General features: G+C 43.8%; 1 protein-coding gene across 1 annotated transcript in view; it reads left to right on the top strand.

Moving 5' to 3' along the window:
* POU2F3 (POU class 2 homeobox 3) overlaps positions 1-15,522 on the top strand; it is an 87,424-nt gene extending 71,902 nt beyond the window's left edge. Inside the window, exons 8-15 of the mRNA XM_036744055.1 lie at positions 190-272; positions 4,400-4,582; positions 5,197-5,338; positions 6,471-6,607; positions 6,909-7,070; positions 13,176-13,242; positions 14,166-14,295; positions 15,483-15,522. Coding sequence (XP_036599950.1) covers positions 190-272; positions 4,400-4,582; positions 5,197-5,338; positions 6,471-6,607; positions 6,909-7,070; positions 13,176-13,242; positions 14,166-14,295; positions 15,483-15,522 — 944 coding nt within the window. The remainder of the gene's footprint in view (positions 1-189; positions 273-4,399; positions 4,583-5,196; positions 5,339-6,470; positions 6,608-6,908; positions 7,071-13,175; positions 13,243-14,165; positions 14,296-15,482) is intronic.
* The last annotated feature ends 754 nt before the right edge of the window (positions 15,523-16,276 follow it).

Genomic DNA, 16,276 nt, shown 5'->3' with positions numbered 1-16,276 from the left:
CGCCTGCATGTGGCAATCAATGCCTGGTAGCACTCGGGGGCAGGCTCTCCAGGGGGTGTGAAATGCACTAAGGGATCTGGTATGAGAGAGGTTCTTTAGAACTCACAAAGCACATATTTCATTCTTTCTCTCTCCTTGTCTCTCTCCTTCCTATCTTCACTACGTTTCTCCCTCTCTGTTTTCCACCAGGTCTACAGTCCAATCTTCTCCCATTTCCTCAACAACAAAGCAGTTTCCTCCTCCCACAGACTGGACCTGGCCTAGCATCTCAGGTAATCAGCATTCTCCATATTTCCTCTAGGAAGCCCAGTTGTCCTGCCCTCACCCTGATACCTCATGAGTAGAGAAAGCAGCCAGAAACATTCTCTTCATCAGTTTTTCTCTATAAAACGAAGGGGAAGAGGGTGAACCAAAAGACTTCTGGGGTTCCTTTCAATTCTGTGATCTTACTGTCCTAGATAGGAAAACCAGAGCTACATTAAGGAGGCAATGGCTTATCTAACATCAATAGGAGATCTAGACCCAGAACCTAAACACTTTACTTCCAGGTTGGCACTCTCCCCATTAAGTCACATACCTGCTCAGATTGTAATGGCTAGCGTGAGCACTTTCAGGTTTGCAAAACACTTTCCAAATATTATCTCATCGAACCCTCCCAACAACCTTGGGAGGTAGCTGCTATTATTAACCCTGCCTTACAGATGAGGAAACGAAGCAAACATGGTTAAGTGACTTATCCATGGTCACACAATTAATAGGTATCTGAGGCAGGACTCAAACTCAGATCATCCTGACTTAAAAATTCAATGCTTTGTCCCCTACACCACCTAGCTGCCTATAATTGAGTCCCATTCCTCTGGGAAGAACATCTGGAACTGGTATCACACCCTTGGGAACTAGGTTTCAATTTCCCAGACTCCCTAAGTTGGGACCTGCTTGGTGACCACCAGCTCAGCTTTCCGCATTTCTATTTGTGCTGAAGGATGTTAGAAGCTATGGTGGTGTGGCAAGTCACGAGGCCACAGGAGGTGGGAATGTATTAGGGTCTCATTTAAGCTCTGGAACCCCTTCGAGGCCAGAAAAGAGACTGTCCTAGGCTTGATCCTCCGATGGTGCTGCACAAGAAAGAAGGATCATGGGAACCAGAGCTGAGACTTTAGAAATCACTTAGTCCAACCCCCTCTTTTTACAAGTAGTAAAACTGAAGCCCAAAGTGAATGCTTGGGGTCACATAGGTAGTAACAGAACTAGAATTAAAAAGGAAGTCTTCTGAATCCAAATTTAAGGTTCTTTCCACTAGATCTTGGTGGAGGACCCTGAGATGGATGGGGAAAACAGTTAGAAATAATATAATAGAGAAAGAGCATAATGTCTATTCCCTAGGATTCTCATGCATATGGAAAATAAGAGCCCTATTCCTGACCTTAGGCTCTAGGAATCAAGCCAAGTCAGGGTTTAAGTAAGACATGAGTTCTATGAAGCCTGCCCCTTGATTGAGCCTTCAAGAGCAAAGAGTGCCACCTGGTGGTTAAATAAAAAGTGGGGACACTGGGTTCTAGCTCATCTTAAGTAGAATCCTAGAATCACAAAATGCCAGAGCTAGAAGGGATCTTAGTCGACCCCCACAAGTCACCAAATAAAATTCATGAGAACCATGAGAAGCCATCTTGTCCGTCCTATATCCTTAAGCAGGCATTTATCTAAATCTGACCAGACAGGTACCAATCCATTCCATTTTAAAGAACTTCCAGTGAAGGAATAATGGAACTTGAGTCTCATATTCAGAGGTACTGAAGCCTGGAACTTTTATTAGGATAATTGAATGTTAAGCCTAATGATAGCTCTCTAGCTGACTTAACTTCTTCTGTCATCGACATCAATTAATACTTATGGGACACCTTCAGTCTACTTTTAAAAGTTGGAAAGATTCTTAGAGATCACCTAGTGATCATTTTACATATAGAAACTGAGGCACAGAGAAGGAAAATTGGTTGGCCAATGTCACGTAGATTCTAAAGGGCAGAGCCAGGATTCAAAACTAGACTGTCTGACTCCAAATCAAGTGCCTTTTTGACTAAATCACAAAGTCTCTTCTAAAGAAGTATCGCCTACCTCAATGTCAAAGGGAAGAGGCTTGTCCCAGATTATTCAATTTTTTAGGAATCCATAGATTCCCACTCTAGAATCCTGAGCCAATGGGGTTTTGCATCATTTGGGGAATGAAAAACACTTTGCAAAGTTGAACCAATATCACGGACCCCTCCTTCCCCCCCAACATCGGTATCATGTAAAGTATAAGGTACATCTTAATGTAATAATAATATAGGGGATTTAGGTAACACAGTGGACAGAACATTAGACCTGAAATCAGGAAGTCCTGAGTTCAGATTTAGCTTCAGACACTTCCTAACTGTCTGACCCTGGCCAAGTCACTTAATTTCTATTTGCCTCAGTTTCCTCACCTGTAAATTGGGGATAATATTAGTACTTACCTCTCAGGATTGTTGTAACGATTAAATAAGATCATAATGGCACAGTGCCTGGTACATGGTAAATGCTATATTCATTATTCATCATCATTATTATTATTATTACAAATCTTATGATGAATTTATGTGGTAAATCAAAGTGTACAAGGCACTTTACATACATCATCACATCATTTAAACTTAACAGGAACCCTAAAATGTAGGTATTAGAGGTATTATCATCCCTATTTTATAGACAAGGAAAATGAGGCTTAGGAACATTAAGTGACTTGCCCATTGTCACACAGCAAGTGAGCATCTGGGGCAGGATTTGAACTCAAGTCTTACTGACTTCAAGTTCAAACTTCTAGCCGCACCTCTGTGCTAATATTAGGTTAAATCAAGGGGAAAAAAGATATTATATGTGCAAGTGATGATATGATGGTACAAGGTCGGTAGAAAGACAAAACCAATAAAATCGACTCTACCTGAAAAAGAGGGTGGTGGTTTGGGAAATAAAAAGAGTAGTCATGGTTTGAGAATGTCTTCACTGAAGCCTGGAGCTTCTAATAGGATAATTGAGTATTAAACCTAATGATACCTCTCAGGCTGGCTTACCTCCCTCTGTCATCATCCATTAATACTTATTGGACACCTTCAGTCTGCCCTGAAGAAACAGATGGAATTAAGACCTGAGTTCAAATGTGACCTCAGACACTTAGCTGCATGACCCTGGGCAAGTTACTTACCCTCTGTTTGCCTCAATTTCCTCATCTGTAAAATGGGCATCATAAGAGCACCCCCCCCCTCCCGGATTGTCAGGAGGATCAAATGTGATAAAATTTGAAAAGTGTTTTGCAAACCTTAAATGATTATATGCTTAGCTATTATTATGTGGCTAGGTGATACAGTACACGTAGGAAACATGGAGTTATTGCATCGAGTTCACATGAATCTTGCAAAGCACATCCACCTTTGCATCACAAATGATAGAAATCATATTAAAGATGTCATTTGTTAATATCCCAATTAAACAAAATGTGGTTGAAAATTTCATTCATTTCACTTCCTGAGAATAGGCATTTCTGCCTATGTGTCCAGACTTTAGGGACACCCTGCAGATAGAGTGCTGGATCTGGAATCAGAAAGACGTGTGGCCTTGGACAAGTCACTTAAGAAGGGTGGTCTGCCTCAGCCCCCTCAGCTATAAAATGGAGATGATAATAGCACTTACTTTCCAGGATTGTTGTGAGGAGCAAATGAAATATGAAATAGTATTTGCAAAGAGCCTTGTAAACCTTAAAAAAACCACTTTGTAAATGCTAGCTATAAGAATTATTATTACCCGTTGAGGTGCTGGTCTGTAGGGCTGAGGTTTTGTGACCCCAGTGCTCTGCCCATGATAACACACTGCTTCTTACAGACGTCCACATTCCTTTTCTCCTCCTTTGAAAATTGTTGTCTCTCCCATTGGATTGCGAGATCCTGGAGAGTTGTCTTTTGCCTCTTTTTGTAACTCAGCCCTTAGCACAGTGGCTAGCACATGGTAGGTGCTTAATAAATCTTTATTGATTGGTTAATTATTGATCAAAATTGGAGTCTGAGTTGCAGCCAGGAAGAAGCAGCATGGGGAAATGAGAGGAATACTGGATTTGGAGTCAGAGGACCTAGGTTTGGATCTCAGTTCTGCTAGTTACTACCCATGAGACTTTGGGTAGGTCACTTAGCTTACCTGTGTCTCAGTTTCCAGATCTGTAAAGTGAGAGGGCCGAGGGGTCTCTTCTAATTCTAAATCCCGCAACGTTATTGCCCCTGAAATACAAGTAGGCTAACACACTCCATCAGGACCCGTCTGTTTAGAAGTGTCAGACAAAATACTTCCTGCAATTCAGAGTATTTGTGGGTTTGGGTTCATTTTCTTTCCCCAACAGGCAGTTGGTCGCCCTGGGCTGCCAGGATCATCCTTAGACTCCCATCTGGATGTGTCACAACATATTCAGGTCTCCAAACATTTGCCCAACTCTGGAGGGCCAGATGAACCCAGTGACCTGGAGGAATTAGAAAAATTTGCCAAGACCTTCAAGCAGAGACGCATCAAGCTCGGCTTCACTCAGGTCAGGATTTGGGGAAGAGAGGAGAAGAGGGAATTTTGAGAAAGGGAAGGACGTGGATAGGTTACTTCTCTCCTTGAAGACATTTTAGTAGGGGTGGCCAGCTTAGGGGTTGACATCTGGGCTGTTTGGGGAAGCATCATCATTGGTTCTGCCTTTGTCCCATTTAAGGTCTAAGACTTTTTTACCTTCCTCATCCCTTTTGCCATATGAAAAAGTCATGTTTACTCCTCTTCCTACGGGTCCTCTACATCATATATATTTCCCGCTCTGCCTCCCCAGGCAGCCAAAGGAAATGCCACTAGCTCAAGGCTTGACAAAAAGCAAACAAGCAAATGCTATACTAATAAGGAAAAAGCTGGACTTCAAATGTATAGAGATGACAGATCCAGGCAGGTGTACCATGTGGGCACTGGTTCCAGAATAGATGGGGACAGGTCTACTCAGAGTGAACAGAGATTAACTAATGTTCTGGCTTGTAAAGAAACGTAGCAATATGGGTGGTGAGATGGGATCATGGGTGGCTTGTGAGGGCAGCTGGTGGGGTGCTGGGAGAAGTGAAAGATGAAGAAGAAGACGGTCTCTTTTATAGTTCTCCATTTTGTTCCAACGGGTAGGGTGATGTAGGGCTGGCCATGGGGAAGCTGTATGGCAATGACTTCAGCCAGACCACGATCTCTCGATTTGAGGCCCTCAATCTGAGCTTCAAGAACATGTGCAAGCTCAAGCCACTCCTGGAAAAGTGGCTCAATGACGCAGGTGGGTGGCACGGATGGCATACATGGGAATTTCAGAGGCCCAAAGAGGGTGGTGCCCGGCCCTTGATACCCTGATAAATATGGTTACTCGAGTCTGACAGCTTTGACTATACCTTGGGGAGGTTTCAGTGAGTTATTTGGGAGAGTGAGGAGGTGATGCTAGTGTTGTCATCTTGCAAAACAACAACAGCAGCTTCCAAAGTGTTAGGTTTCTTAGCTTGAAATGCCAGTTTGCATTTTACCTTTAGTTAAACTTCCAGGCGTGTTAAATAAAATAAATTAATTAGTTTAGCCTATTGCAAACATACTCATGTGCATGCATGTTTGTGCACATGTGTACATATATACCTTCCCTCACTTTCTGAAGCATCCTTGCACCATGAACTACAAATCTGAGATCCACTGCTATTAGGAAGCAGGGATAGCCTTGGCCCAACCCAACCAGGAAAAATCTGAATCTGGCAGACTCTTCCTGAATATGTCCTTTCCTCCCTGCTGGGCAGCCCTGGCAATGGTAATGATGCTACATGTTCACACAGGACCTATTCAGCGATATCTGGCCTTAAGTCAATTCAATTCAACTGCTATTTATTAAGCACTTTCTACTGTGCAAAATTGGAGGTACAAGGACAAAAATGGAACAGGCTCTGCCTTCAAGGACTCCTGAGGGTGGGGTGAGCATTATATGCCCAAACAAACAAAATGTAAAGAAAATTGAGGGAGAAAGTGCTAACTAGAGGAATCAGGGAAGGATTCACTTCGGCAGTAATACCTGAGATGTGCCTTGACAAAAACCAAGGATTCTGAGAAACGGAGGAGAGAGTACATTTCAAGTCTGGACACTAGCTTGTGTGAAGGCAAGAAAAGGCAATAACTAGAAGTCCCGTTTGGCTGGAATACAGAGTTTGGGAGTGAGGGAGTGATATGAGCTAAGACAGGCAAGGTGGGTCGAAATGGTGGAGAGTTTTAAGTGCCAGTTTGGGGAGTTTGTATTTTATCCTAGAGGCAATGGGGAGTCACGGAAGGCTTTTGAGCCAAGGAGTAACATGATAAGACTATTGGAGTTGGGATCTCTACTGACCCCTTCTTTCCTTCATGGAACTTTTCTTGTGCTTCCTTTTTATTCCCTACAGAATCCTCTCCTTCAGACTCCACAGTGAGCACCCCCAGCCCTTACCCCTCCCTCAGTGAGGTTTTTGGTCGGAAAAGGAAGAAGAGGACCAGCATCGAGACTAATATCCGTCTGACTCTGGAAAAGAGGTTTCAAGATGTAAGTTCACTTCTCATTTAGGTCGGGACCACCTTGAGTGAACCATCTCCAGAATATCAATCCATATAGGAAGGGTGTTCAGAAGCTCATTCCTCCCCAATTTAGAAAAATGCAGAGAATATAAGTTCAGTTTCCCTCCTAAGACCACCAGCCAAGTATCTTATTGCCATGCCATCTCCCCTCCTCCCACCCCCATGGAAGTCCTAGCCTCCCCTCTTCAGGACTGAGTGGGAGATGACTATTCCCCCAGTCCTGACCCTCCACTTATACTGCCTTTTCCTGGCCTTCCTCTCCCTTGTAGAACCCCAAGCCCAGCTCAGAGGAGATCTCCTTAATTGCTGAACAACTCTCCATGGAGAAGGAGGTGGTTCGGGTATGGTTCTGCAATCGGCGCCAGAAAGAAAAGAGAATCAACTGCCCCATGGCCACCCCCATGAAGTCGCCCATCTACAACTCGAGGCTGGTACGAGGCCCCAAGCCTGGCAGCCTACACAAGTCTGAGGGGAATAATGCCTGCAGGGTAACAGGATGGGGGAAAACATCACCTTCTGGTCCAGTTCTGGTCCTGAATTCCTGAGGATTCGGGGACTGGTAAAGTGTAGCCTCCTCTAAGGAGAAATACAGCCAGGCACACAAGATGCTGGGTATCGGGGTGCCCTACAATATGGTGCCTCAGTGCTCCCCCAACCCTACTATATAGGGGTGGGGAACATAAGCAATAAATGCTGAAAACTAACTTCTCAAGGTAACAACAGAGGGAGTTGTTGTTCTTTTTCCTGAGAGGCAGCATGACATATTGGATATGGCCCTGAATTAAAGTCAGGGAGACCTAAATTCATATACATAGTAATTGTGAGACCCTGACAAACCATTTAACCTCTCTGTGCCTCAGTTTTCTCATTCATAAAATGAGGAGGCTGAACTCAATGACCTCTAGGATCCCTTCTGGCTCTCAATCTGATCCTGCGATGAAGCGGCAAGGGTAAGAGAGGACAAGGTACAATCATAATTTAGACTTAGCTGATCACCGAGTATAACCTCATAATTTAATAGAGGAATAAGCTGAGACTCAAAACGCTATATGACTGACTCATCTACGTAGAGAGTATCATCATCAAGAACCGAAGCCAGGCCATCTGACTCCAGATTCAGTGCTCTTCCCCCTTGACCACCCAGGGTACATACTAGAGCCTTTAGGGGATGGAAGGGACCATCGAGTCTATTTCTATTGGTCTCTTGAGGGTGTGGGTGAATACCCACAATCTGAGACCGCAGAATCATAGGATTTAGAGCACCTCAGAAGTTATCTAGTCCAAATCCCTTGTTTTACAGATGAAGAAACTGAGGCATAACAAAGTTAAGTGATTTGTTCACGGTCATACACATATTAAGTGGCAGTAAGATCCAAAATGTGAACTTTGTACTACTGACTCCAGGTCTAGTGCTTTTCTAATACAATCTGCTATTCCCAAGGGGAAAAAAAGAGAGAGAAAGTAAGAAACACAAGGTGGCGCCTCCCAGCAAAGGAATCTGTGAAGCTCCCATCTTTGGAGCTCTTCCTACCTTCTCTGTCTCCAAGGCCTAAAGGCAAGCCGCTTAAAAAAAAAAAGCCTAGGAAGCTCAGCTCTATTGAAGAGCTGCTGATTGTTCATGACCCTGCCATGAGCAATCCACTTTATCCTCTCTGCTCTTTGTTTTCTTTCTTTTCTCCATGTTCCTCTCCCTAGGGTCAATGGAAATTCATTCATTTCCATCATCATGGCATGTGCTATGCATGCACAGGACCTCTAACGGGGCTGAAAATAGAGACATAAACATGAGAGACAGTCATTGTCTTCCATGAACTTGCCTTTGACTGTGGATTTTCAACATGTACGTAGACAGGAAATAAAAGATGATTGGAGGAGAAAGAGAGCCCTCACAATTGGTTGGATCAGGGAAAGTGTTGGCTGGGAAGTGATTCCTGAACCAAGCCTTTAAGGAGGAGAAGTAAAGTAAATGGTAGTGATAAGAAAGAAGCATATTCCAGGCATGGGGGATAGTTTGTGAAAATGCATGGAGATTGAAGATGGAATGTCAAGTTTGGGGTACCATCTGGCTGGAAAAGTGAGTATATGTAGAATATGGACTGTCTGAAAAGGCAGGTTGGCGGTATATTGTGCTGAGCTTTAAATATTAGATTAAGGAGTTGGTATTTTATCCTAGAGATAATAGGGAACCACTAAGAGTTTTTGAGAAAGAAAGTGACATGATCAGAACAGTGCTCTAAGAAAAGTATTTTGGTGGAAGAGAGATTTGAGAAAGGAGAGACAGTAATCTGGGGGACCAATTAAGGAACTGCTGCAATAGTGAGGTATGATTAGGGCCCAAATGATGGTAGGGATCATGTGAATGGAGATAAGGGTAGAGACGGAAGAGATATTGTGCAGGTAAAATCTTAACGATTTGTCATCTGATTGGATCTAGGTAGTGGGGGGAAGGGAGGAATCCAACATCTTCACTTTAAAGAAGAAGAAACTGGGCTCTAGAGATGGGACATGATTTGCCCAAGGTCACACAATTCGGGATGACAAGTCTGGTAGTGAGGGAAAGGTTATGAATCTGAGTACCTAGAAGGATGGTGAGACCCTTACCAAAAACAGGGAGATTTTCATTAGGGATAGGTTGAATGAGGAAGCTAACAAGTTACATCATAAACATGTTGAGTTAGAGGTAGAGACTGCCATTTAGGAGACAAACTAGGGCTGGATATTGATTTAAGAGTCCTTCGTATAGAAATAGTCATTCAATTAATTAGAGATGATGAGATCACTGAAAGAAAGACCATTAAGTCAACCCATATCTGCTCCAGTTTCCTTCTCACTCTTCTGGGCAGGGATGACTAGTTAATCTACCTTGCACCTGGCACAAGATTTGTCCCTTCTGTGGTTACTACCATTACCTGGCCTATTATTCCTATAAACTCTGAGGGTCTTTCCCTCCCAGGCTGATTCACTTGTGAAGGCAAACTAGACTGTCTTTTGCTTCTACTCTTAACTAGCCTTTACTTGCTGAATGGGTGCTGTCAGATAAACTGAGACCTGGGAAAGATCTTAGCTTTAAAAGGCCAACGTCTCCCACTGCATCTGGGGCCATCACCAGCTGTCCTGATCTATATCTTGCCACTGGACTCCAGTGACTCTGGAGGACAGAGTGAGGCTGATGACTTTGCACAGCCCTGCCTCACTTAAATCCAATTCACTTGCAAGTCGTGGTACCACCCTTCTGATGTCATTGGTCCTCTTTGAGTACAAAGGACAAACAACAACTCCTGTCATAAGGGTGGCAATAGCCTACTTTTTCACCAGAGAGAGAGAGAGAGAGAGAGAGAGAGAGGAAAGAAGAGAAAAGGGAAGTAAGATGGTCTTGCTTTAGACCTTTAGACTCCCCTAAATTTTGTGCCCTCTGGGAAACAGAAAAAGGACTCAAAAGGAGGGTGGGAACTCTTCTCCCAGCCCCCAAATGGGTCTCTGTTTAGAGCTACAGTACCACTTTCCATTTCCTTCTGTTTCAGTACCTGTGGTTTGGCTGTGCTTTAGAAGTAACTGGCTTCTAAGTGGCCAGTCTGAGGGTCCCTGCCTGCAGCTCAGGGTCAGACTTTGCTTAGAGCAAATGCCAGGCAGGTTCTAGTTTTGGTTCTCTCCCAGCACATGATATTATTGGGTTTGACTGCCAGAAAGGGGGAGGAGCAGAAAAGGGAGAAGGAAATCTAATTTCTCCCTTCACCCTTCCCCAATGTTTGACAATGTCACCAGCTCCTCTCTTACTGCTACTTGACCAAGATAACCTATCCTGCTTTCTTGGAGGAAAGGGTCCTTTTTTGCTAGTTCCTTTGTCCTCGCTCCCCTTTGTCTTCATGCCAGGCCTGATTTTTCTGTACTTTGTAGGGCATAAGACATTTTGCTCTAAGTGGGTTACTCTTGTGACAGAGGCAGAGAGAGAGAGAAGGGAATGGCAGAATCACAGAATGTCTGAGCCAGAAGAATCCAACATCCTCACTTTAGAGAAGAAGACACTGGGCTCTAGAGATGGGACATGATTTGCCCAAGGTCACACAATTCTTTAGGGGCAGAGTTGGGATTTGACAAAGAAGATAAGAGGAATCAGAGATGCTTGGGATGACAAGTCTGGAAGTATCTGGCAGAAGTTCTTAGGATGTCACAAAGGAGCCACTGGGACCTTTTCCCCCTACCCTGGCCCCACTCCCATGTCTGTGCATTCTTAGCCTACTGATGAGCCTTATAATAAAAGAAAAAGGGAACAACCACAGTTGGAACTGGGTCTAATAAATTAGAAAACAAGAGCATGCTGCATCCTGCTGAAATGGAATATTTGAATTGTGGATCATAGAATGGGGGGTGGGGGTGGAGAAATCATAGTTCCCTGTCCATATAGACCCTTCAAAGGTCTGTAGACAGAATCAATCAATAGTGATCTATTCCAATGAAAGACATAGGGACTAGACCTGCGATTTAATTAATAAAGGGAACTCTCAGGTGAGAAAACTCCCTCTACCAATGCAGATTGCCACCTTCTGTACTACTTGTAGTCGGAAAGAATTGCCTAGAGTACTAAGAAGTTAAGCGACTTGCCGAGAGTCACACAGTCAGCCACAGTCAAAGGCAGAATTTGAACCCAGGTCTTCTTGGTTTCTAGACTGGCTCTCTCTCCACTACACCACACCGTCTCTTACCCATAACAATAATAGGGGCAGCCAGATAGTGCAGTGGATAGAGCACCAGCCCTGGGGTTAGGAGGACCTGAGTTCAAATTTGACCTCAGACACTTACTAGTTGTATGACCCTAAGCAAGTCACTTAACCCATTGTCTCCAAAACCCAATGATAATAATAGTAACAAAATAATAAATAGCATTGATTTGGCATTTGAAGGTTTACAAGGCACTTTACATATGTCATCTTCCTCTAAGGTAGCTGTTATTATCTTCATTATTATTATCTTCATTTTACAGATAAGGAATCTGAGAGAGGTTAATTGATATGCACACAGACACACAGGTAATAATGCACGAGGCAGAGCTTGGACCCAATGCTTCCTTATTCCAAAGCCAAAACACTGTCCACTATCCCATCTAGACAACTAGGGACCCATCTGGCAGGCTAGAAAGAAGAACAAGGGAAGGGAAGGAACATTACATAGGATTCAGCTCAGAATAAAGACAGACTTTGAAGCAACTAAAGACAGTGACAATGTCTGACAATGAAATGGGGAAGGGCAGCTAGGTGGCATAGTGAACAGTGCCAGGCCTGCAGGACTCAGACACTTCCTAGCCGAGTGACCCTGGGCAGGTCACTTAATGCTCTTTATCTAAGTTTCCTCATCTTTAAAATGAGCTAGAGGAGGAAATGGCAAATCACTCTGGTATCTTTGCCAAGAAAACCCAAATGGGGTCAGGAAGAGTCAGACACAGCTAAAAACGGCAGAACAACAACAAAAGGAGACAGATGCCATTACTATCTGCATTTTATGGGGGAGGGCGCTAACAAAAATGACAACTTTTACGTCACTTCAGTGTTTGCGAAGCATTTTACATTTATTATCTCATTTTATCCTCATGATAAGCCTGTGAGATTATTGCTACAGTTTTCCCATTTTACAAATGACAGAGCTAAGGCAGATAAAATTTAAGTGACTTTCACAGGGTGACATAACCGGTAGGTCTGAGATAGGCTTTCAACTCAGGTTTTCCTGACTCCAAGTCCAGTTCTTTATTCAGTATTCAGGGGGGAAAAAATCTTGCATTGAGTAGAAGACAGAAGTAGAACACTGATGAGCCTTTTAACTCTTTGAGTCTGTGATTAAAGAGCTATGGATTTTAGTTTTAATCTCAGCTCTGCTACTTATTTTATTCTTTTATTTTTTGGAGGCAGTTTGGGCTAAACAACTTTACCAGCATCACACAGCTAGTAAATGTCTAAGGCCAGATTTGAATTCAAGTCCTCTGATTCCAGGACTGCTACCCTATCCCCCATGCCACTTAGCCCCTTAAGCTCTGCTACTTATTGCCTGATTTCTCAAGTCCCTTCCAGCTCCAACAAGTATGAATCTATGCTTCTTTGAAGTCTTCAGGGCAGTTTGGAGATGGTTTGTGGTCTGATTTCAAGTCTTCCAAGTGTTTCTTTTAGAAGCTGGGTGTTGGTTCTCTTGCCCTCTCTTTGGTTCAGCCTCTTTTGGCTCATCTCATTTCCAGGAAAGAGCTGCACTGGATTGAGGTACCCAGCTTTCTGTCCCTGCCTTGGCACCAGAGGCACTGTGGCATTGCATTCATCAATACACTAGGGTAGTGTGTATGTGGAGCAAAGGTCTGCTGTAGCCCCAGTTTGTGGGAATGGACAGATATGCGGGCTGGGGGCTCATACACGTTCAGTGAGGAAGACCTTCTGGGAGAGAAATAACAAACTGTCTATATGGGACCACAAACTGGTCCCACTCTGTGGCTGAGTGCCAAGGGACATCTCTGGGAAGGAGACAAAGGAGCTAGAATATAACAAAACTCTGTTGCTTTTCAGGTTTCTACTACAGGGTCCCTTGGCCCCCTCTCTGTTACTCCTGTTCACAGCACCATGCCTGGAGCAGGTAAGTTTTAGGAGGATGCTTCAAAAGAGACTGAGGAATCCTGAGAATCATAGAATCTGAGCTGAAAAGGGATCCTGACTGCAATAGTGGCACATGTGATGGCGGAAAGAGAACAGAAGTTTGAGTTAGTACGTCCTGAGTTCAAACCCTGGCTCTGTTAACTATTAGTTGTGGGATTTCAGATAAATAATCTAACCTCTCTGGGCCTTGATTCATCATCTGTAAAATGAGGGGTTTGGATTAGATTCCATCTCAGTTCTAAAACTGTGATCCAGTCCAACTCTTATCTTATAAATGAGCAAAGTTAGGCCTAGAGGGGTGAAGGAACTTGTCCCCAGTCACACAGTAGCAAATAGCAAGAGTCAGCACTATACCGAACCCAGTGCTTGTTTTGTTTTGTTTTTTTATCTTTGGGGTGGAAAAACTGGACAGGTTGGCTGGCTTAATTTTGTTCAAAAAGCCTTAAAGGAGACCCCCACAGTCTGGCCTCCCGTTCTTACAGACTCTTTTCTTTTTCCCTTTCTCTCATGGCCTGCTAGTCCTTAAGCAAAAGATCCCTTTTCATCTCTTTGGCTGGTGGGAGTGGAGGGGCTAATGCTGTACATGCCCAGCCCTGGGTGTGTCCTCCTGGAATAGGCTGACTTGAGCATCCATCTTTGCCAAGTCTTAGGCTTGCAGAACCAGCTCTTCCACTCTCCGAGCCCTAGGATGCAAAGAGCACCATGTTCGGGGCTGCTCAGGGTGGTGTTGGTATAAATGTGCTAGGAGCTGGGGAGTGGGAAGGAAGGTTGTTAACACACCAGCTGTCACTGAATGAGATCCCTTCTGGGAGAGGCAAGTGGAGAAGTGAGTTGATGGGAGGAAAAAGAGCTCCCTAGGATCTACAGGAAAGATTTCACCTTTGTTCTTGCCTTTCTTTGTAGTAACGTCATCCTGTTCCCCCGGGAACAACAGCAGACCTTCTTCTCCTGGCTCAGGACTCCATGCCAGCAGCCCCAGTGTATCTCAGACTCACTCAAAAGCATCAGTGAATTCCAGTTTTAACACTTCTGGGTAAGGTGGGAGATTCCCAGCATGCCCCACATCGGGCCAAGAAAGGGTGAGAAGCTGGGGTCAATGCTGTGAGAAAGAGTTCAAACCATAAGTGTTGGAAAAAAATAGATGAGGGAGGTAGCCACAGTATAGGATTGAACAGTCACTCTCAGGAGCTTCTCCTGTGGAGGGTGGGAATTCAAGGGGAAGTCGTAGTCACTGTTTCTGGCTAGTAGCTGAAGTCAACAGATTCGCCAACACTTTCCTCTGTTCTGTGATGGAAATTTCCAAACACTCTCATTAGAAAGGATTAGGTCATGTGCTGGGCTCTGCAAGTGTACTGCTCATTTCAAGCCAAACCCTGGATTCTCCAAGCTGTTCTGAAATGGGCCCACTGTTTAGGCACAAAGAAAACACTGAATTTGGAGCAGGACGGTGCCAGACTCTCCCTTTCCTCTTCCTACCCCTCTAAACTTCAATTTCCCCTCTCCCAGCATATACACCAGAGGAGAGAGGCTTTTCATCAAGGAATCATGGACTCCTTTGCTCATGAACCAAAGGATCAGCTTAGAAACATAATTCCCAGACTGGGAGGTTTTGTCCAAGTTCAAAGGCCTGTGACAGTTTTAAGATCTAGAGCCGTTAGGGACCCAAAACTGTCCAGATAATTTTGTCTGATATAGATAAGCAAGGCAACTAGCGAAGCCTGGTAAAAGGCGAGCCCACCCTCCTAACTGACCATATGGCATCTAGAGCAGGAGGGGACTCTTGGAGGTCATCTCATCCAATATCTTGTTTTACAGAGGAGGAGACTGAGTCCCAGACAGGAGAATCAGCTTATCCAAAGTGGCCGAGCAAAGATTTAAACCCAGTTCCTCTCATCGCAAATCCAGCGCTATTTCTACTATGCTATATTACTTAGGCATGCATTTGTTTGCATGATAGTTATAGGTTATAGGTTTCACCTACCTAAATATATATATATATATACACATATATGTGTGTGTATGTATAAATACATATATGTATATATGCATACCCACACAATGCATATATATGCATGTATATGTATATGCACGTATGTACAGGTAGTACTATATATATCTATAGAAATATGTATCATCATCAATATGGATATAAATATACACATATATGCACATATAGTTATCTGTATCTCTTTCTAACGTGTTTTTTTTTCTATCCTCTAGATCTTGGTACCGATGGAACCACCCCACCTACCTCCATTGAAGCCAGAGGATCTCTGCCGCTGCATCTGACTTCGTTTCCCTCGTTGCATGGAGGAAAGTCACTCTCTTGTCTTTGGGTTATGGACCAACTTCTCTAAGAAGAGGAGAGGAGACTCCACCATCAACAAGCTCAAATTCTTGCCTTCTTCAGCAGCAAGAGGCTCAAGAGATTCAAACTGTGATTGCACCATGTGTTGACTCTTAATGCTCTTGAAATATAAATTCCCCCCTCTCTCTAGGAGTTTGCCAACTTCACCTTCCATGCCTGGGACTTTCTCTTGTAGTTCCAAATACCTGAGATGACTTCTCATGCCTAGGGTCTTTCAGAGGAAGGAGGCCTTGGTCATTCCTTCAAGGCTCAAAGGAGGGTTTCCCATGAGAACAGTCTGCCTAGCATACCACACCACAAATACTGATGGGGCTATACCAATATGAGAACTATAAACTGAGCCGTGGTCACCAAATTCATTTCAATAGAGAATTATATCAAAATTTGAACCTGGTGCTGTCTACAAAGCCCCTCTACTTCCTTCTTTTATCTGTTCAACAAAGGTTTTAGGTCTGTACACTCTTTTTCCTTTCTCTTTCTCTTTCTTTTATAAACATCCAAATCTACCTGCATGTGTGTGCTTCCCCACTGCTAGCCACCCTCTTCCTGTCTGCAGAAGACTGACCTATCCTTAGTGCCCTCAAAAGCAATCTCTTTCCCTTGCCCAGACTCTGAGAATGTTGTTTCGTTCTTTCCCTCCTTCCCT

The sequence above is a fragment of the Trichosurus vulpecula genome, chromosome 2, assembly GCF_011100635.1.
Source record: "Trichosurus vulpecula isolate mTriVul1 chromosome 2, mTriVul1.pri, whole genome shotgun sequence".
NCBI lineage: Eukaryota > Metazoa > Chordata > Mammalia > Diprotodontia > Phalangeridae > Trichosurus > Trichosurus vulpecula.
The sequence above is the reverse complement of the archived record's forward strand: the minus strand, read 5'-3'. Positions and strand labels throughout refer to the sequence as shown.